This window comes from Adiantum capillus-veneris, chromosome 14 (genome assembly GCF_014529385.1).
Source record: "Adiantum capillus-veneris isolate H3 chromosome 14, ASM1452938v2, whole genome shotgun sequence".
Lineage (NCBI taxonomy): Eukaryota > Viridiplantae > Streptophyta > Polypodiopsida > Polypodiales > Pteridaceae > Adiantum > Adiantum capillus-veneris.
Genome location: NC_140944.1, coordinates 100,757,162 through 100,779,926, shown reverse-complemented (window position 1 = coordinate 100,779,926; position 22,765 = coordinate 100,757,162). Strand labels below are relative to the sequence as shown.

Sequence of the window (22,765 nt, the reverse complement as noted above, 5' to 3'; positions counted from 1 at the left end):
GCTAACAGAGCTTACTCCACAGGAGTGGTACAGTGAGAGAGAGGAGTGTTGGGAGCTCATCAGTGGCCTAACACTTTGGTTCATCTGGCGGGCCCGCTGTTTCCGCATTTTTGAGGCCCGCTCTGTGCCGCCAATAGAGACTGTTCGTGACTTTTGGCTAGAGCTAATCCATACTCTCAAAGGAAAGCTTGAGGGACTACAGGGCAGCTCCGACCGCATGCGGGAGCGCCGCGAGGCTTTCCCTCAACTCTGGCGCCATGGGCCTTTCTACACCATTGTCCAGGGTGTGCTCAAATGGCACTACTGACCACCTGTGCCATCCGACCACCTGTGTGGCTCTTTCCTCCTCCCATCCCTTGATTTAGCCTCATTGTATATATGTTGTTCTTTCATTGGGAGAGTCTCCCCATCATGTTTGTTGTAGCCCTCTCTTGCAGAGGTGGTTGTAGCCCTACGGACAGCTTTCATTAACTAATAGAAGGATCTTTTTCCCGGAAAAAAAGAAAAGAGCGCGAGAGAGATTGTTTGCCTTTCTTTCTCAAGAGAGGAGAGATGTAGCACGTGTACACGATTTGTTTTTCTTTGTTGCGTGCTATTTCAATTTTTTCGAAAACTGACTTTCTTTGAACCAATCATCTTTCAAAATTTTGCACTTTTTATTGGAACAGAGTTGTCAAAATAACTACCTTAGATGACTCCTAGGTGCTTAGAGAAGCAAACACCTTAGTCATCCACAATTTTGGAAAGAGGAAAAATCATTCTATTAGCTTAGGATGAAACGCTGAGAGGTGGAATGGGAAATTGGAAAGTAAGCTCAAGCGTGGATTAAAAAAGTGAAGGGTGATAGTATAGGGCATTGAAAAGTCTCGTGAAGTTGGAAAGTTAGAAGGACTTGGTATCCTAAGATCCTGAGGTGGCAAGCTTTGCAGAGATCATACAAGAAAGCAAAGTGCTAATATGGACGCTCGAGCGCAAGCAAAATTCGGAAGATTGGTCTAGGACTACTCATGCCTTGTTGTCAACAAACGGTAAGTAAAGCCTAGAAATTTTCTTTTTTCGACACACCATAGGGCCCACAAGGGGAGGTGCTTATCCCTTCCAAATATTAGCCATGTTACATGGTCGGGCAAGGGCCGCGTACCATCGGGCAAGAGCCATGCGTAGGCATCACCATGGCCACCTAATTGATGCACCAGATGCTGGGAACGGCGGAGAGAACTCGTAGCAACCAGCTAGGAACCTCCTCCTCGGGTGATCCACCCCAGGAGGAGGATGCACTCAAGTGTCCAAGGGCAAGAGCCCTAGCAACGTGAACACCAGGTGAGCACAAGGTGTCCCTCTAGAGTGTGACCCAACGGGGGATTTGAACCCACAACCCATAGGTTTAGAGGCCAAAGCCTTACCGTTAGACCAACTCTTTGGGGACAAAGTCTAGAAATTTTGTTCAAATTCGATGGTGAAAGGCCTCACTGTGAGGCGACAAACATCCATCTTGTAAACTTTTGCACCTCAAGGCTCAATACGAGCTTGAGGTTGGTTCTGTAATATTATGATGTGTTTAATACAATCCACTCACGAATTGTGAGTTTTGCCCCAAAAAAAAACGACTTGGTATCGTTTATATGAAGAGGTGGTTGAGCAAGCATGTTCCTTTGCTTTGCCTTTCCTCTTCTCCTTGGAAGTGCATGTTTTTTAGTGGTGGTTAAGGAGACATAGCCCCCAACTGCTCATTAGAGTAGAGGGGCTAGTAAGGGCACACCTAAGGAAATCCAAGACGCTCTATCTCTGTGTTGGTCCATTTCGAGCACAAAAGGGCGCAATGCATAGCCCAGTGCGAGGCCTACCTGCAACAAAAGGATCGGCATAATCGCCACTCAGACATCAAAGTTCGGCCCATATCTCTCATTTTCAGTGTAACAAAAAAGCAGGCGAATAAAAGCACAACCAGGAGTGAGTAGTGAGTCAAAGCAACCAACAAGGCTCGAACTAGCGATCCAACAACGACGATTTTATGACACTCGCACTAGCCAGCAAGTCTTTGGCCTGCTCGAACTAGCGATCCAACAACGACGATTTTACGACACTCGCACTAACCAGCAAGTCTTTGGCCTACTCGTGTACTACAACTCGTCCTTAAACGTAAAAAGTGTTGGAGGTGGGATCGTCCTATGATTGGACCTTGTACTATTACTGGCCCCTGTACCCTAGTGTTGCATTCTCTAAAATTCTCTCCCGCTACACCATATGTCATTTTTTGGGTAGCTACCTCAAATATAGGCATTTCTTCTAACAATCAGCAATGCCCAAGTAAATCGTACAAAGGGTGTTGGTATTGGTTTTTTCAATCTCACGATTTAGCATTAAAGGAAAAACAATGACTTGAAAGCATTCACTTACAACCATCATTGCTCATCTCCAAAGCTATAAAACACCAACCAAGCACTAAGGCCTCTGCCTCTAGCAAGCCAAAATCATTTTTTATTGCTGGACTTTCTTAGAGAATTAATTGCACTCTGACAATCTAAAGGCTCATCACTTTGTTAACTTTTTTCCATCAAGAAATAGGTATGTAGATAAATTTCCCCCATAAGAGAAAAAACCAATTAAATTCTGCATTACCAGAGGGATTAGACATTCAAATCAACCAAGCAAAGTATAAACTTTGCGAAGCAAGTGTAACGTGTGATTTTTTATCAGCATGATGGCTCCAAAATTTCAAAGCTATTGCGTGCTTGCAGACTTGAGCTATGAAGGCATCTATCTGCACTCGTATTGACATGAGGACGAGGGCAACACTTAGCACTACATCTCTCATCTCCTACCTAATAGAAAGTTTTTTATAAAAAGCAGAAGTCGTTTCCATCATGAATGAATTGGAAAAAAAATCTTTCTTTTTCCGTGATCGTCTCCCTCACTACCCAATTAATAGAAAAAAATCCACAATTAAAAAGTCCTCTCTTGCTTGTCTCTAGATTGCTTGGATCGAGGGCTGAATTTGTCAGGTTTAGGTCAGCTTTTTAACGAAACATTTTTCTTTTTATCCTAGAAGAATTTACCAAAACACCCCTTGAATTTTAAAACTTACCAAAATGCCCTTTTATCTATTTTGGTTGGATTGTTCAAGATTTTCTAATCTTTATTCCTTTTGTGACAATTAAGATTCATTTTTGAGTGCTTGGCATGTACTTCGTCACAAATCACCTCACAGAGAAAGACAGTTATATTTAAAAATAATGAACAAATTCATCTCCAAAGCCTACATAACATACCCAAATTCTAGTTTGAGCATCTTTTGTTGATAGACAATCAATCTTCTTAAGAAATGCTATAGATTTTTTTGTCTTCCAAGAAATTTAATCTCACGACCAAGGGTATTTTGGGAATTTTGAAAAAATTGAAGGACATTTTGGAAATTTGTGACAAAATATTGGTGGTGTTCTTGGAATTTTAAGAAATTTAAGGGGTATTTTGGAAATTTTTACAAATTATATTAAAATTAGGGTTGCAAAAAAACACACAGCTTGGAGATAACGAAGGAAGCTCAAGGTACCCAACAGAGAATGTATTACTTGGTGTGCAATAGAAAGATAAGATAGCCCTAGAGTGATGGACGTATATACAATGCACACGGGGAAAACCTCCTAGTCAAGGAAAAATTGCCAAAGTGTTCCTAAGTGTGTTCACATACATCACTGCCACATATATATATATATGGTAGCAAATCTCTCCTGGGAGTGATGCGACTAATAAGAGCTAGCACTTAACGTATAGGGAAGTGTCGTGCCTTAAAGACATGATCAGTAGTAAGCCCAAAGCTTTGCGAAAAGCTTCGAACTTCTCACAAGACAATGCCTTTGTGAAAAGATCTGCAAGGTTGTCCTATGTTGGTACATAAACCAAGTTGATCTCTCTTATTGAGAGCCTCAATGTGCTTTGTGTGAGCATGAAAATTTGGATTTCTCGCAACTGTCAATGCGCTCTGACTGTCAATGTAGATAGTGTTGGCAGTGTCATGTCCAACACCCAAATCAGCCATAAGGAGTCTGAGCCATATACACTCAAATGTAGCTATGAAGATTATCTTGTACTCAATCTCACAACTGGAAGTGAGCACAGTAGGTTGCTTCTTGCTCAACCATGATATGCATGAATTGTCGAGCATAAAACAAAAACCACTCGTGGACATTCGCGTTTCAAAACAACCAGTCCAATCTGAGTCCAAAAAAGCATATAAGTATGGCATCAATGATCCCCCTTGGGATAAAACAATCCAAGATGTAAAGTGCCACTAAAGTAGCGAAAAATCCTCTTGATCCTAGGCTATGCATAAATCTACTGACTGTGAGATTGCAAATTAAATATCTGACCTCGTTGTTACATACATAAATGAGGAATCCAACAACAGATAAAGAGTGACATCGACAGGATCACCAGCATCATAGCATCATGAACTCATTTTCAAACATTTTTCTATGGGAGTAGCAATAGGTTTGCAATCCTCAAGTTCAAACTTACATAGCAATGTCTCTGTGTAACTTGTCTGACACAAGGCAATACCACCATCACACTACTTAAATTATTACGTAAGTAATGATGCAACACCCCCAAATCTTTCATCTTGAAAGTAACATTCAAATCAGCCTTAAATATAGTGAAAACGGAGGTCGAAATGAGCCCGAATCAAAAATCTAAGCAGATCGTGCTATGTGAGCTCAACCAAAGTATTTGTAGACCTGCTGACGCTCGCCAAAGCTCACAGAGTTGGAATTAGGGTTGCAAGAAAAAACACACCTTGGAGAAGACGAAGGAAGCTCGAGGCACACAATAAAGACTGTATTACTTAGCGTGCAATGGAAAGATAAGATAGCCCTAAAGTGATGGGCGTATATACAATGCACAGGGAAAAAGCCTCCTAAAGAGGGAAAAAATGCCCCAAAGGTCCTAAGTGTGTTCGCACACATCAGTACCACATGTATATGGTAACAAATTAGAGGGGTATTTTGGTAATTTTCCCTTTATCATATATATAGAGTAAGTTTGTTAGTAATCACTGAAAAAGGTAGTCTTAAAAGGAAAACATTTATTGCACTCGTTTTGATGTAAGGTGACATTGCAATGAACAGCACATAAGCACCCAAACACAGAGACCTCACTCATTTGACAATTACAAGAACATAGACTGCATATTGCTTGTGCATATGTCTATTGCTATTCATAATGATTTTGTTTAATTGTGTACACCAGAGATGTACTGCTTTTTGAGGGACTAGTAACAAACTTACTACCTCTGGGACTAAATATGTGAATAATATAAGGTGCCCATTGGAAGAAGATGTTTGCCACCTCCAGTGCACCATGCTTACAACAAAGTGATCTGAACATTTAGATCACATGAAGATCAAATATTACAATTTAGATTTGGCCTTCACCTTTGATTTGTTAATCATGCGAATGACACCTTCTTGGGCAGTTGAAACGACCAACTGACAAACATTGGAAACACCACAACCATACATCAATGCCTCACTCTTTAAAAATATTCACCACAACTGGCTTCTCAAATACCTCAATCTAACTCACCTCCCCACTCCTCGTGAAAATTTTCCCCAACACCAATCCCCTTGCATTGCTGGCACGAGGACTCTCAATCTGTTACAATATATAAAGAAAAAGCACTCATGAACGACCGACGTGTTGCAGCAAGCCGAAATAGCATTGGTACAGTTTAAATTGTGGAATGTGCTTACCACATGGAGGAGCCATTCATCTGCCCGGAATGATTTATGAAACCACATGCTGCAATTCGAAAGAGCCCGCTTGTAAGAAAGAAACTATAAATCTCTATTTGAAAATACCTATATTGGTAAGATGTTATTTCAAAGGGTTCTCCCACTGAGAAGATAATAGATGAGCAATCTCCAAACGCCTCATAATATGCCATCCCATGCATATGAAGATTATCCACCCACTAAGTCGATATGAGACGTGCTACACTCTACAAGTCTCATGGTATATCAATAGTGATAACAATCATAAATCCACATATCTCTTGCCTAGGACAAAAGCTTCAGTGCTGCAAAATTTGGGCCAAAAGATGACAAGTAACTTACGAATGATCCAAACTCAAGGATCTCGTTCGATAGCCTGCAATACCACGATGGGGGCGGAGAGACGTGTTTAACAACCGTATATCTGAAGCATATGCTGCTACACATCTGCCATCATAACCACTTCAATAAGAAGCAAAAAAGAAAGGTAGTCCCCTACTTGCAAGATCCACAGTATTTTTCAAACTTGACTTTTCAAGTTTATAACTATTTGCAAAACTCCAAATTTCCAAAAGAAAAGAGATAACCTATCATCCCTGCTCAATGAAGACCTTGGTCGCTCACTTTTTACCACTAATGCACACGCGTGCACACACACACACACACACATGCAGCATGCACACGTGTGCGCGCGCACATACATGCACGCATGCACATGCAGCATAACACACACAAGGTTTTCTCACAACCCTGCCCTAACATACACAAATGGCGAAGACTTAATAGAACATAATTAAAATGCTTGCTTATCTCGACCCTTGCTGGTCCTAAGCAAAAAAGCCTCAGTTAGTGATGTGATCTGAAACCATGAATCTACTGAGGCTGGCAACATACCAAAGTCCATCCTATTGAAAGCCTCAGTTAGTGATGTGATCTGAAACCATACATCTACTGAGGCTGGCAACATACCAAGTCCATCCTATTAAGCATCTACAAGCCCGCGAACTACAAAAACAAGTGGCTCTGGTTTAGTGCTAGGCCTACATGGCACAAAAGAAGAATGCTCATGCAAGAAAAGAGGATCCATGTGAGATCCTTGACTATTTTCACAAAATTCTATTCCTATTAACCAAAAAAGAGGAAGGTTTTCTTGTAGTGTTTATCTACTCATGTCCATGTAATAATGTGGGGCTTGAGGCTCCTTGTAACACATTAAGACACTATGTATTATTAGATTTGCAAATCAAAGGACTCTGTAATTACCTTTGCAAGGCCTGATCATCAGACAGCTTGCCCCGTGCCCGGAACCAAACTTTCTCCCTATCAGCATGCCACATTCCTTGTTTAGACAAGACAGATTGACTAGAGGCTCCTTCAACTGTATAATGCATACCTTGGTTCCATCGCTACAGGTTTCACTTGGTCATCAGGATTACAAGGTCGCACGTCAATGTGAGCCGGAACCACTGTTTTTTTGAGTAGTCTATTTCTAAAATCACTGAGTTTTGAGCAATTCAAACAAAAACCAATCATGTTCAATTTGCAGGTATTCGCAAAACAGGCTGTTAATGGAAATAAGTATTATTTAATTTAACTCTTACACAGGTAATCGCGGATCAGTCCTATAGCGTTCTTCTATTTCTTCAGCAGTCATTAACTATCCATAAACAGTAAATATGCCATCAAGGACTGTCATAGCTATCCTTAACAATCCAAAGTAAACAGAGTCAAACGTAGCATGGCAAACCTCCTCTGGGTTAGGGGCTGACGGCATCAGTTCTTGATGAGTAAAACCTTCCTCAGCCCTCTGGATACAAAATTACAAGGTTGCTACTTAATACCATGTATAAAGCTTAACAACTGAAGGAGTTACCTCAAACTTTTTCTCACAATAAAAAAATCAATGGCATACTACATACATTTCAACTTGGCGGCGTCACCTCTCCATAATGCAGACCCCATTCAAAAAGTGCACATCGAACAAAACCCCAAGGCTCTTGTTTCTATAATTCTATCTAAACCAAATAAGGACAGAGTCACTGAAATCTAAACAAGACGACTTAAGATGCAACATCACATGACAATGTATTCTAAGAGCTCCACCTCATGAGAGCCTAAAACATATTAAACATATGTACTTTGAAGATAAATGAAACCAAACAACCAAGACTCCCTCAAGCTATTTCCCATCGATACACCATGGGATTGTGGGCACAGACCTAGCAGCACAATCCAGAAAATACTTCACCTCTGGCCACTTCCACCACTTAATGGTCACAAAATATCAAATGTTAAGCCTCCCATAGTTTTCTTTATGTTGCTGCACCTTCAAGAGTCTAATTGAGTGTCAAATTTGAAAAGCAACAGAACCTGGTATGACATACTTGAAAGGATGCCATCATGACAAAGATGGTGTGACCTTTCTGGATAGCTGCGATGTGTCGAGTTGCAAAGCTATGGCCATCACGCAGCCGCTGCACTTGATAAATCAGTGGCTCTACAACAAGGACTTCAAAGTCACACTATATCCCTTAACATGAGACATGCAAAGACATTAAGACGGACGGACCATTGTTGTCTCCAGTTCGTAAGAAGTATGAGTGAAGACTGTGAACAAGAAGTGCGGGATCAACAGACTTGCTAGCTGCTGCCAAGGCCTGCAACAAGAAAAAGCAACTTGCAAACATAGACCAGGAGGCACATAGTACAAGCAAGCATGCACATAAATGAGCAATGGCTGCATTTTTCATGTTCATGATGTAACATTCACTAGTTGGACAGAGCACTCCCTACAGGCACCATTCACCATTAACCCAGTGTTCCGGAACGAAGTGTGAGCAGTGACGAGACCAAGTGTCCCGTACTCCCCCCATCTCACCCCTTGGGGCAACCTGCCACGCTAGTCTCACAGACTGTCCACTAGCACGTTGCTAGTGGTTCATCATCACCAATAAGGCCTAGGCCGCCCACCACCTCCTCTTAAGTGGTTAGTCACACTTGCCACTTGCCGTGTTCAAACTTCGCATGACTTCCACTCAAACACGGGAGTCTCATCTCAGACTGTTCCAAATGAAGCATAGGGCGGACCTTCTCTTACAGTGACCATCCACACTCGCCGTGTTCACACTCACATCTGTTAGTGACAATGTACTTCCATCCCCACCTTGTCCTAGGCTACATCCCACCTTCAATGGCGTTCGTATAACACCGAGCCTCCAAATCCATCAACAATGTATGCCAATTACTCCTGGCTTCCACAGCCAGCTTCACCATACTGCTCCTCACAGTCACCCTTGAACATTAAATCCATTAAATGATCTCCACTGATACAATCCACATCCTGGTAGAAACCCATCCTCACATTGGAAGAATCTAGTTCACCCTCTCATAAGTTGGAGGCCGCCATCAAGTTAGGGGCCAGCCAAACTAGTCACTTATTCTCGTTAGAAATTGTAGGTACACTATCAAAAAGTATCATGTCTATTTATCTAGCACTGCCTCCGGTTTGAAAGAGTCTCCTGTGAGTTCCTTAATTGCCACTGTAGCGAGTCAGCAGCGGCAGGCAAAAATAACTGCAATCACCTGTCGTTTGCTGAACATTCACATGTAAGCCCTAGACACCGTTCTAAGCCATTCCTTTTTTATATTTAGAAGCACATACAGCTTACTTGCCACTATAGAAATCAACAGATTTTGTCTTCTTTCTCAAGAAAAAACATGTACCTGTCCAAGAAATTGTCCCCCAAAAACATATCCAATCGCTGGGCCACCAGGTAGGGTAACTGCTCGATAAAGGTCCACCTTATATACAAAACACAAGATGTTGAATACGGTTTTATAACTTATGAATTTCATGTAAACACCTATGCATCATGATGTACAACAGGAATACCTGTTGATCATACTTTCCATAAGACTTCCTTTTGTTTTTATTTTAGAGAGCCAAACACAAGGTAAAAGCTGATTAAGTAGATCCATAATTATTGAATAAGTGATAAGCCTTGTCAGTAACATGCTAAGCAGAATCTGACATCTAACATTATTTGTATTCGCACATAGCATGGGCCTCCCTGATCAATAAGACGACTTATGTAATATGTAAGGTAGCCAAATAAACAGGAATAAAGGGAACGCCCACTGCCGTAAGTTCCATCAGAGATATAACACAGAAAGGATGCACCACATACAAAATTGCAAATTGCTGCTTTGTGGAGCGTTACTATTAATATGTTACAAGGGGTGCGACAGAAACCTAAATTCTAGCCTTGATTTACACTCCATGATTTTAATAGGCTTTTACCCCACATATGATATAGAATTTAGGTGTACTGGATAAGCTGTATACGAGTTATGAAAGAGCAGTTTTCTATGCATGAAAATTTTAAAACCTTGGAAAGAGCTTACAAAAGAAATCAAAGCAATTGCTTGAGTCATGCATACACTACCTTTACAGATTTTCAATTGCCTGGTCATGCATACATTGCCTGTACAGTCTTTTCATAACATCTACCCACACCCTCAAATACATTATCAGGTGCAGGTTTCAACTAACAAGATCATGATAACGCACCCCTCGCACTTTTTTTTCAGGTAACAAAAGGAAATGACCAGAGCACCAAAGCTGTACTGAATAGACGAGGTAGCTGGAACCAAACAGAGAAAAGCTCATAAGATGTAAAGGTATCCCCTCGGCCTTCAGTCCAACAGAAAGTCGAATAAGGTAAAAACCTTTGCATGTAACTGCTAGAACAAAACAGGATTCCTCAAATCCCAAATAGTTCACAATGCCCAGTATCTGTAACCCAAGCATATGTAAGCAATGCGGAATACAATAGGATCTTGTAGCAAGGAGAGTTAGAGAGAGATACGATGCAAAGTAGATTAGTGGCAAATCAAAAATTTAGATTAGCACTCTTTTACAAATTGATGGCGTCATCCACCCATGCGCTCTCAAGGTAGAGCTTAGATGGCTATTTAGACAACTAGAGCAAACAGAAATACAAGGGGCTGGCTATCCTTCATAAGGATGTGTGTGTCTTCGTCATGGCTCATAGAGAAGGCCTCCTTATGTAGATGTAAGGGAGCCTCTATATGCCCATGTGTGGCTAGCCATTGAAATCCGGCCACCGGCCAAAGACCATTGACTTACCGGCCAACGGCTGTCCATTTTCCAATCACTTTCCGGCCGCTTCTGGCCTAGGTATTCTGGGAGAAGGAATATTCCGGTGAATCTTTCCTATTTTGTCTCGGGGGTGCTACCCCTGAGGCCCCAAAGGTGGGCCCTGAATTTGCTCTGTACCATCCACGATCACAAATAAAGACCTCATTAACGTGCAAGCTGGAATCCACCAAATATATGTGCTTCTTCTCATATGGGGGCCTTACAAACTGTGAAACATACATTGTGGTGGGCAAAACTGACAAGTGGGCATTGCAAGTATACTAACAACATACACAAATTGGTAAACATTTATTCAAGAATCTGCATGGTGAGTTTTTGCCATTGCTGCATAAGATTATACACAAATGCACACCAAAGTGGCTATTATGAAGGCATGGGCCAAGCACCATCTACATGGAAGACTCCTAAGACCTTAGAACATAGTTACCGGGGAACGCCCCCTAGCCCCCGTTCCGGCGTTCCGGGGGGGCAGTTTCCTTCCCGAACGTTCCGAAACGTCCCGAAACGTTTGACGTTTCGGGTGGCCAGTGCAAACCGGAACGGCCGTTCCGGAACGTTCCGAACGCCCCCAGAACGTTCCGGAATGCCCCTGGAACAGCCAACGGCTACAAACAAATTTGGCAAAAATTGAAAAAATTGAAGTAAATGTTTGGGCTTCTTTTTGAAGTGTGCAAGGCCTCAAGGACTCATAAAATGCACCCCCCTCCCCCTTTCTCTCCACAAGCTAATCCTCAAGGCTCAAGCTCTCTCCCTCTCACACTCTCAAGATCTCTCCCTCTCAAGACTCACTCTCTCAAGGCTCAAGGCTTTAAGCCTTCAAGCTCTCTTCCTCTCCCTCCCACTCTCTCAAATCTCTCCCTCTCTCTCTCTCTCTCTCTCTCTCTCTCTCATCATCTAGTCATAGCAAGATTGAATGGTCTTCAAAACGAGTTTTTTGTGAGTATTAGAGTCAAAGCACTCTAATACTCCTTGTATTTAAACACAAGGAGCTAAAAAATGCACTATTTGGGTGTTTTTTATACCTCCCGTTCCGCGCCGTTCCCGTTCCGAACCCCTAGCCGTTCCCCCGTTCCACGGGGATCCCGTCGCCGTTCCCGTTCCGCGTTCCGGGTAACTATGCCTTAGAACTCTTGGGCGCACTTCTGGACCATTGGATTAGGGCCACATGGCAAAGTCAATGTTTTTAGCCTACGTAAGGCCTTAGTGGGGTGATCGAAACCTGAAAGCATTTGTGATCCCTTGGATAAAGCTTCGTGATTATTGCCACATGGAAAAAGAAATTGGCCTACATAAGGCCCTACTAGACTCGTGGAACTCTTAGAAGCAAATGTGGACCATTGGAGTACGCTTGTTGTCTGCAATTCTGGACCATTGGATTAATTTTGTTGAATATGGTCACATGGCAAAGTCAATGGTTCTTCCTACTTTTAAACGAACTGTTTGAAGGGAGGGATTAACTAGGGGGGCTGCACACAATCTCTCATCATCTTATTTAGTGTTTAAGAGGGGGCTTATGTAGGCCACTATGACTATTCCCCTTGTTTCCTACGTTTGATGGAGGATCTAAAAGAAGTAATAACTAGGGGGCCATACTCTCTCATCACCTTACTTAGTTTTAGAAGGGGCAATTAACTTGGAGGCCACACGCATTTGTGACTATCTGTAACAAACTTGGACACCCCAAGTCTAGTTTCTACCGCGACACAGCAGAGATCCATTTTAAAACAGTTCACAAAAGACGACATGGCCCGGCGTAGTTCCGTGCTAAGAGGTATTGGCCCCAAAGACTGGCGCCCCTTTCTGTATTTCTTTTCATATTAATTTGTGTGCGAAGTACAAGGGAGTCTGCGGGAACTCACACTCAGACTCTGCGTCCAGATGCTCTGAGTAATGAGGGCCCAACAGACATATTTATTCTTATAAGGGATGCCCAAAAGCAGAGCCCCAAAATCTCAAACTCAAAAGCTTCTTAATTCAAAAGCATTATGCCCAAAAGCTAGCCAGCGTAATTTGCAGAGATCCGTGGTCAGCGCGTTTTACGGAAAACTGCCACGTCAGCAGTCAGCGCAATTTGCGGGGTTCGTATAGTCTGCCACGTGTCAATCTGTCAGGGGGTTTTCCGGGCTACTGCCACGTCAGCAGGGTGTGTGTATCCGTGGGCCTGCCACGTCACCAGTTTGTGACATACCCCCCTCTTGAAAAATTGTAATCGCCCTCGATTTCGCCTGCAAAACAGACAGAGGCCATAAATTGTCTTAGTAGACACTGACTGTTCATTCCAAATCTCAGACTATGATTAATCGGCAACGTATTTAGTAATCGCATCTAGATCCATTCGGGACCTCACGGATGCCCGATTAACTAATCCTTATTGCAATCATGTCTATAGAAATTCATGAGATCAAAATGCTGCAGTCATTTCGTCTTTCATTTCCTGCACTCAAATAAGTCGAGTACAAATCAATCATTTTCTTTTTCGGGAATTCCAGTTCATAAAGTCATACAGCAAAATACTGTCAGCCCATCAATATCCCTGAAACCCAAAGGGGACATCAGTGACTCTATTCAAAATCGGGGTAATCCGTTGACAAGAGCAGAATGACTCCCCTCTTATGCAAGCCCGCTGCACTAGATTCACCCATGCTGAAATCGAGGTTCTATCAGAGCAGACTATGCTAAACTAAATGCTTCAAGGTAAAGTTCCAAAATCTGAGGAGTATCTGCTAGGTCCTCCTCCTCCATCCACTTTGCATCCAATGTAGGATAGTTCTTGAACTTAACCAAGAACCGCCTAATCACTTTACCTTTAATCTTTTTGTCCTTGTGTACCAACATCTATTCTGGAACGAGTATCTCCTCGCTTTCCTCCACTTCGGGTTGCTCATCTGGCTCCCCATCATCGGGCACATCGCCTTTAAAAAGCTTCAATAGACTCACATGAAATGCATTGCGAATCTTCAAGTATCGGGTAGCTTCAGTCTAAAGAAGACATCATTTATCTTTTCTTTTATCAGGAAAGGGCCATAATACCTCATGCTAAGCTTTGGAAAAGGCCGCTCCTTTCCCTTTTTCTTTCTTAGGCGTGCCTTCTCAAAACGTTAAGCTTTGGAAAAAGCGGCTCCTTTCCCTTTTTCTTTCTTAGGCGTGCCTTCTCAAAACGTTAAGCACCCAATCGTCTTCCTTTAATTTCAAATCACGACGGTGTCGATCTACTGCCTTCTTGTGTCGTTCCTAAGATTTCGCTCAAGCCTCCCAAACCTTGGCAAATGCAGTGTCCAAGTCCCTCATGTACTGGTCGGCTTCAAAAATCTTATCTTTCGTGCTAAGGAAGGGTGGAACCTTCGAAGCACCTTCAATGATCTCAAATGGCGCCTTCCCCGTCGAAGAGTGGATCGTGTTGTTGTAACCAAATTCCACCAAGGACAAAAAAAATTCCCATTGAGTCTTCTAATAAAAAATGTAAAGACTTCAATAAATCCATTACAACTGAATTTACAATCTCAAATTGCCCATCTGTCTGTGGCTGGAATGATGACGAGAATTTCAACCGTGTGCCAATGTTCTCCCAAATAGTCTTCCAAAACGAACTCATGAATCGGGGATCTCTGTCAGAGACGATTATGTAATCTGAAAATCTGTGGAATGAATAGTCTCGCTAAATGATCCGGCTTGACTATTTTCTTCACTGGAATGAAGTGAGCTTGCTTGCTAAATCTGTCGATGACATTCCAAATGCCATCATACCCACTCTGTGTCTTCGGGACTGTTACCACCAAGCGACCACCTTTTATGTAGCCATGGGCCGGGCTTGTCGGACCCGCTAGTAGTGTATTATGTTATTGGCCGGGCTTGTCGGTCAAGTAGGAATGGTTAAGAGTGATCGTCAATGAGAGGCGCACTCTAAAACTGGAACCTATAATGTTTGGGTAAGATTGGGTAAGTGTGGGCGCCCAAATGTGAACGGGCAAACCCATATAAAAGTCAATCTAAACCTAAAATAGGTCATTCTCTCATTTGTGCAATGTAAGAAGAGTACTCTTGCTCCATATCCTTCTCCGTCTCCTTTGTGTACTATAGTGGGTGTGTGCTTGAGAGAGAGAGAGAGAGAGAGAGAGAGAGAGAGTGTGTGTGTGATCGAGCATTGCGGCAATACGACGATTGAGCACAACGCAGTGGCGGCTCCCTCTTCTTCGCGGCGAGAAATCCTCCACAACAGCAAGAGTAGAACGGTGAGTGACACACCATTGTCATCTTTGAGCTTACTAGTTTATGCTAGTTGCGTGCTTGGAGCCATCTGTGGCTCGCACACAATGTTAGGCAAGTCCCTTGCTTCGATACGTGAGGCAGAAGCCCACATTTTTGGCACCTTTGCCGGGGAATTGCCCTGCACTAAGCTCAAGAGGCACTCTGTGCTTCTTCTGTGAGTGTTTATGTTAGGAAAGAAGAGGAAGAAGAAGAAGTTATTTTCTGGAAGTTTTTATTTCCTACATAATCTCTGTTTTCTGCCAATGTCTGCTTGCACATAATCTTTTGCACAGTTAGTAGTTAGTGTGTTAGTAGTGAATAAGTAAGTAGATAAGACAGTTCGTTAGGAGAGTAGGTAAACGTTTAGTGTGTGTGTGTGTGTGTGTGGCCCAAAAAAGAAACTGCGCGCGACCGTCCGCAGAATTGTTTATAAAATTATTATTTTTTTAAATTTAAAAAAACCGCTCGAGATATTTGGAACCAAAAAGAAATTGAGGAATTAAAATAAAAAAATTTATTATCCTAAAAGGAAGAGATCGGGATCGAGATCATTCCCCAAGCCCAGGCCCAGGCCTCAATCCTCAGATATACTACTTACACTACCTTATATATAAAGACTAGAATCTCAAGTGAAGGGAGGGCATGTCGGACAAGTTCCTCAAGTCCTCCACCATCCCCTTCACACTCACCCTTTGGACTTACTAATTCTAGTCCTCTCCCCACCTAGGAATAGACTAGTTTTAGGATTCCGAGGGCTGTTCGTAACCGAATCGGGGGCTGTAAAGCACGGCACGTCCCTCTAGCCAAGACGCTCATTTTGAGCTATCGCACGCTATATTCTGTGGCTCATTTTAAAAAAAAGGAACCAAAAATACAAAAAATTGGATTGTAAACACCTAAAAAACTAGGTGAGCGGTCTTCACACACACTCACCAACACCTCTAAAGTGTCGAGGTCACATGCACCTACGCTCTGGTCATGTACTAGAGGACGAGCACATCGAGAGTGTCTCCGTTTAGGGGCACTCATTATTCCTCTACTTTAGGCTCTAGGCCCTCTGTGGGAACTCAAGGTAGTACCACTCAGGACCCACACATCGCGTCTAGTGATTCTTCCTCTGACTACGACATCATGGAGGGTTACCTGATGCCTAAACCCGATAGCTCAAGCCAAGACATGTATGCCATGGGCCCACGGTCAAGGCCGCGCGTGCTTAGCCGCTTGAAGGAAACCTTTAGTAGAGCCACTCGCTCCGAACATGGGGCTAATGATGTAAAAGAGAGGGGTGGAAAAGTAAATTCGCCATTCATAACCGACGTAGACCCTATACTCCTGGAGAGTGTGCACATGAATACTCCATTCACTACACCCCCTGACTCTTCAAAGCTATTCCCCTCCGAGGTTATATTACCTGATGGTAGAAGCCTTGCCGAAGTACAAGAAGTTGAGCGGTATATCATTGCAGCTAGGGAAAAGGAAACCAAGAGCTTACGCAAGGCAGAGCAGCGAAGAGAGTTAATAGCGAAAGCCCCTATGTCAATATCATTGCTAGGAGAGCAATCGAGTGCTCCTAAATTAGTGACTAAGGGTCAACCCATAGAGAGCCACATTGCATCTAGTTCAAAGAACACCCCTATCACCTCAATCCTAGATGGAGCGTTCCTAAATGAGAACTTGGAGTACGAACTACAAACGGAAACTCTAACCAACCTATACGCAGGTCACACCTATCACGTGGGTTGGTTAGATGTCCTACAAACCACAATTGGTGCTACTAGTATGGAGGATCAACAACAAAGAGTTAGAGATCATCCATAGGATTATTGAGCTAGAGAGACAGAACAAGGGGATCCACATGCCTTCGACGGGTCTCATGAGATTCTTGGATACAGGGAAGGCTAAACAACCATTCTTATCGCAAATGGAGACTCCCTCGGTAAGTCCGATGGATCCTCCATATGTTGTTTCGCCAGGGGTCTCAGTGCAATCTGAGCCCACAAGTGATAGATTTACTTTTCTAAGTCTAGCTCATCTTTCCCTTGATGACACCACGGCTACCACGCCTACCCCAATGATGGGCATTAGGGAAACTAACAACTAGAAAGGTGTTGCAATCAGACTATTGGTGGCCTACCTTATTCAAAGATGCGTCACTTTTTACAAAAGGATGTGATGAATGCCAACGTTACAAGATCACACAATGAAAGGATAAGATGCCCTTACATCCTGTTAAAGTAACTCAACCATTTGAAAAATGGGGGTTGGACTTTATAGGCCCAATTAGTCCGGTAGCTCGTAGCACTCAATCTCGATATATTATCGTTGCCACTGACTATGTGACAAAGTGGATGGAAGCCAGGACGACACGTAAGGCTAATACAAGGTCAACTGTCAAGTTTCTCTTTGAGAACGTTATTACAAAATTTGGTTGTCCCTTTGAGATTGTGAGTGACAATGGCACTCATTTTATAAATGGAGTGATAAAAGTACTCACTACCAACTTCATGAAAGTTCACCATAAGTCCACACCTTATTATCCACAAGCAAATGCCCAAGCTGAGAGCACCAACAAGACCTTAATCTCTATCTTGACCAAAACGATGGAAGCTGATCGCAGAGATTGAGATTTGAAGCTGACTTCAGCCCTATGGGCTTATCGTACTTCTTACAAAGTGGCTATTAAATGTACACCATTCAAAATGATATATGGCCAAGAAGCAGTTATGACATGGGAGTTTGTAATTCCTAGTCTGTGTGTAGCTTCAAAAGAAGGTTGGGATGGTAACCTTTAGTCGAGCGCTTATATATCCTTGAGAGGTTAGATGAAGAAAGGCAATCGGCTGTGCAAAACGCACTTGTGGAGAAAGATAGGAGGAAGAAATGGTTTGACCGTCGTCTAAAGAATGGAGTGCGTAACGAAAAGAAAAAGTTGAAATATGCGAGAAAAGGACCATAGACAGTATGTGAAAGTACCCCACAAGGGACCATTCGTGTGGAGACTCTTGATGGAGTTGAAACCATTGGATTCCTCAATGGGAGCAAATTTAAAAGATACTATGATCCTTTAAGCCAAGAGGAACTACGTGCCATCCATCAAAAAAAGGCAGTAAGGCACAAACAAAATTGAAGAAGATACAAGCTCAAGCTGAAGCTAAGGAGCGACAACAACGCATAAGACGCCAACGAGAGGCTATCCTTGGAGTTACACATGCATTCCACGTTGAAACCGACGAGGATTAGTTGGACTCTGACACACCTTTACGATACCCTATTGAGCTAAACAGCACCTATGGAAAAGTACTATATAACGCCTTATTGGACACGGGTGCTAAGTATAATCTGCTATCATATGGGGTGTGGTGTCAATTAGGAAAGACATCTCTATCTAAGAGTATTATCCAAGTCAAGGGTGTCAACAATTAAAAAAACCACAATTTTTGGCATCTGGTACACTTTTGTCAGTTATGACACTGGGGTTGTAGCTCAAGACTTTTTTGTCATGCCTACTGGAACTATGGAGGGCAACATAAACCTTGAACGCACGTAGATGTTGGCAAACAAATGCACTATTGATTGGGGTACTGATAGTGTCACGACATAACCACCGACTCTTACCCCTATCATTGAAGCAAAGTCACCTACGTTGCAGACTCTCGCGAAGTTGCAAGATAGCCAAGATTCACAAACCAAAGTGGTTAACTCGTCCTTGTCGACTCTGCCCATGAACCTAGCACTTCAACACTTGTAGTTGCAGCAAGCAGTAATATTGCAAGTACTCAACCTGCATGACCTAAGAGTACATATCAATGGGTCCCCAAGGCCTTACTTCCAGATACCTCAACCCTTCCATCCATTTCAAGAAAAACTGTTAAGTATGGAGCCTCATTTTCCCTTTTTAATTTTCTGTGTTAAAAACGCACATTTGTAAGGCCCGATTATGAGGAGAAGCCATCGTGCGTGCGGAAAAATAACTCGTCGGAAAATAAAATCACTCGCCGGAAACCAAAAGATTTCACGCCCAGTTTCAAGATGGGAAGTTCATCATTCTAATGTTTTATTATGTTGATGACATGCTGATTGTAAGTGCTAACATGCAGGACATCAAAGACCTAAAATCTTTTTCAATGAAAGATTTAGGTGCTGCAAAGAGGATACTTCGTATGAAGATATCAAGGGAAAGGACGAAGAAGACAATAAAGCTATCTCAAGAGGATTGCATCAAGAAGGTACTAGAAAGGTTTGCAATGCAAAATGCAAAACCAGTTTCTACACCTTTAGCTGGTCACTTTAAACTAACCAAGGATATGTGTCCAAAGACACAAGAGGAGATAGCCTATATGTCTAGAGTTCCATATGCTGCAGCGGTAGGTTCTCTAATGTATGCTATGGTCTGGACAAGGCCAAATATTACACATGCAGTGGGAGTTGTGAGTAGGTTCATGGACAACCCAGGTAAAGAGCACTGGCAAGCTGTGAAGTGCATACTTAGGTATCTAAAAGGGACAACAACAAATGCTTTGTAGTTTGGAGGAACTGATATTTTTCTAGAAGGGTATGTTGATGCAGATATGGCAGGTGACAAAGATACTCGAAGGAGCACTACTGGGTATGTCTTCACGGTTGGAGGCACAGCAGTAAGCTGGGCTTCAAAGCTGCAGAAAGCGGTCTCACTTTCTACCACGGAAGGACAGTATGTAGCAATGACGGAGGCAAGCAAAGAAATTCTATGGCTTCACAGATTCTTAGAAGAGCTTGGATTTAAACAAGACAATTGTGTTTTGTACAGTGATAGCCAAAGCGCTATTCATCCTACGAAGAACTCAGCCTTTCATTTAAGGACAAAGCACATTGAGGTGAGATATCACTTCATACGTACTCTTTTGAAAAAGGGACAGCTAAAGTAGCAAAGGTGCATACAAGTGAAAATCCTGCAGACATGTTTACAAAGGTGGTCAACAAGGAGAAGTTCAACTTTTGCTATCTTTAATCGGCATTCAAAGATAAGAAGCCAGGATGGAAAGCAGTCATAGGTTTGGTTTGGAGATCAGTCTCCAAATGCGAGATTGTTAAGTATGGAGCCTGATTTACCCGTTGTAATTTTCAATGTTAAAAACGCAAGGCCCCATTATGAGGAAAAGCCATTGTGCATGAGGAAAAATAACTCGCCCGAAAATAAAATCACTCGCCGGAAACCAAAACTTTTCACGCCCAGTCTCGTATGGCCGGACGGCGGCCAAAAAGTGGTAGGAAAACGACCGATCGGTTGGCCGGTGGTCGGAAGTCAATGGCCGGTGGCCAAATTCAAAAGCGGACTTGTCTTCTCGAGGGCGGCCACACATGGCCAGATTGGAGGATCTGATTTGGACTTATCTACACAAGGGCGGCTACACATGGCTGCCTCTCATGAGAGAGGACAGCCCTTTTAGCCTATAAAAGGAGGCCATCTCTACACACATTTCATAGTGTGAAATTGATGCAACAAGGTGGGTGTGAGGTGGTGAGAGTGAAGCAAGGCGGGAGCTCTATTAAGGGTATAATCCCTTTGTAAACTACTTTTAGTTTTGAAGTACTAAAGCCATTGAGTGTTGCTTTCCCGTGGACGTAGCCCACAATGGGTGAACCACGTATTCGTGTGTACTCTCTCTCTCTCTCTCTACTCTATAATCTCTTGTGTGTACAATCTCTCTCTCTCCATTAAGTAATCTACTCAAATATCTATTTAGCTACGTCATATTTTCTAACTGGTATCAGAGTAATATTTGCTCGTAGCTAAATTATCTCAAGGAAAGGATTCCTTGAATTGAGTGGGAGTAATGGGGGAGGAAGGGAAGCTCAAGATCAAGAAGTTCAACGGCAAAAACTACCAACATTGGAAGATGCACATTGAAGATTATCTCTACCAGAAGGACCTCTATTTGCCACTAGGCTGTCTTGCAAAGAAGCCCGCAATGATGGCATATGAAGCATGGATTGTCCTTATCGAAAGGCATTGTGAACAATCCGGTTAAGCTTAGCGTCAACGGTGGCCTTCAACGTTTCGGAGATGAAGACCACGGAGGACTTGATGAAGTCACTTGACGACTTCTATGAGAAACCATCGGCATCCAATAAGGTATTTCTTATGAAGCGCTTGTTCAATCTAAAGATGGCAGAGAATGGTTCACTTGCAGAACACCTAAATGACTTTAACACAAACATAAGTTAACTTCGATCGGTGAAAATCAATTTCAATGACGAAGTGCGAGCTCTCCTTATACTATCATCTCTACCGGATAGTTGGGACAACCTTGTGATGGCTGTAAGTAATTCTATCTCTGGCAAAAATACTCTTAAGTTTGATGATGTTGTGGGTGTTCTCCTAAGCAAAGAAATGCGAAGGAGAAGCAAAGGAGAATCATCAAGTGTTGGACTATCAGTGGAAACAAGAGGAGGGCCTAAGGAGAGGTTCAAAAACCAAAAGAGTCGTGATCGCTCAAGGCGGAGCAAGTCACGCACAAAGTCAGTTCTTGAATGTTGGAACTGCAGCAAGAAGGGCCACGTCAAGAAGGATTGTTGGTCCAAGAAGAAGAAGGAGACAGAGTCTCAAGACAACAAGCCAACATCAGAGGCCAATGTGGCAGGTAAAGTAGAGCAAGATGCTCTAATTCTCTCATTAGACAATGTGCCTATTTTCTGGATAGTAGATTCCGGGGCTTCATTCCATGCGACACCACATAAGCAACATTTCCAAGATTACACCAAAGATAATTTTGGGTATGTATACTTGGGAGATGATGAAGCTTGTGAGATTGTCGACAAAGGTATAGTTTCTGTCAAAACTGCTAACGGAAATGAATGGAATCTTAAAGATGTTAGACATGTTCCTTCTCTTCGGAAAAATTTGATCTCTACAGTACAATTGGACGATGAAGGTCACAACATTGCACTCGGAAAACAAATGGTGGAAAATCTCAAAGGGATCTTTGGTGGTTGTCAAGGGAGAAAAGGTCGGTACACTTTACTCGTGTAGTATCAACACGCAATCTTCAACTTGTGCAATAGCTACAGGAGTTGACAGTGCGGTGTGGCACTATCGGCTTGGGCATATGAGTGCTAAAGGAATACAAATCCTTCAAACAAAGAAGCTTCTACCAGGTTTGAAAGAAGTGGACTTAGAGTTCTTTGAAGATTGTGTTTATGGTAAACAAAAGAGGATAAAATTTCAAAAATCACGAAATGAAAGAAAAAATAAAAAACTTGAATTGGTTCATTCTGATGTTTGGGGTCCTGCAAGTACACCATCACTTGGTAGCTCATTGTACTATGTAACATTCATAGACGATGCGACTAGAAAAACATGGGTTTATGTCATGAAGAATAAGTCTGATGTGTTTTCCATATTTCAAAGGTGGAAAGCCTTTGTGGAGAATGAAGCAGGTACCAAGGTTAAGTGCCTCAGATTCGACAATGGATGCGAATATTGCAACCAAGCTTTTGAAAGCTTTTGTGCTAGCAATGATATTGGGAGGCAGAGGACAACCCCAAGAACACCTCAACAAAATGGGATTTCGGAAAGGATGAACTGAACAAT

At 42.6% G+C, this 22,765-nt stretch overlaps 1 protein-coding gene across 4 annotated transcripts in view; it reads right to left on the bottom strand.

Annotated features, from left to right (window-relative positions):
- Nucleotides 1-5,129: 5,129 nt before the first annotated feature.
- LOC147442844 (acyl-CoA hydrolase 2-like) overlaps nucleotides 5,130-22,765 on the bottom strand; it is a 102,317-nt gene continuing 84,681 nt past the window's right edge. For 2 of the 4 annotated variants that reach the window (XM_086528857.1, XM_086528856.1), the window contains exons 7-17: nucleotides 9,492-9,569; nucleotides 8,338-8,425; nucleotides 8,153-8,265; nucleotides 7,516-7,575; nucleotides 7,370-7,425; nucleotides 7,162-7,266; nucleotides 7,032-7,088; nucleotides 6,111-6,215; nucleotides 5,748-5,796; nucleotides 5,581-5,649; nucleotides 5,130-5,483 (exon numbers count right to left, since the gene is read on the bottom strand). In XM_086528857.1, coding sequence (XP_086384983.1) covers nucleotides 5,406-5,483; nucleotides 5,581-5,649; nucleotides 5,748-5,796; nucleotides 6,111-6,215; nucleotides 7,032-7,088; nucleotides 7,162-7,266; nucleotides 7,370-7,425; nucleotides 7,516-7,575; nucleotides 8,153-8,265; nucleotides 8,338-8,425; nucleotides 9,492-9,569 — 858 coding nt within the window. In that variant the 3' untranslated portion in view covers nucleotides 5,130-5,405. Of the gene's footprint in view, nucleotides 5,484-5,580; nucleotides 5,650-5,747; nucleotides 5,797-6,110; nucleotides 6,216-6,662; nucleotides 6,774-7,031; nucleotides 7,089-7,161; nucleotides 7,267-7,369; nucleotides 7,426-7,515; nucleotides 7,576-8,152; nucleotides 8,266-8,337; nucleotides 8,426-9,491; nucleotides 9,570-22,765 lie in introns of those variants that run through there. The other 2 variants (XM_086528858.1, XM_086528859.1) reach the window with 2 other exon arrangements.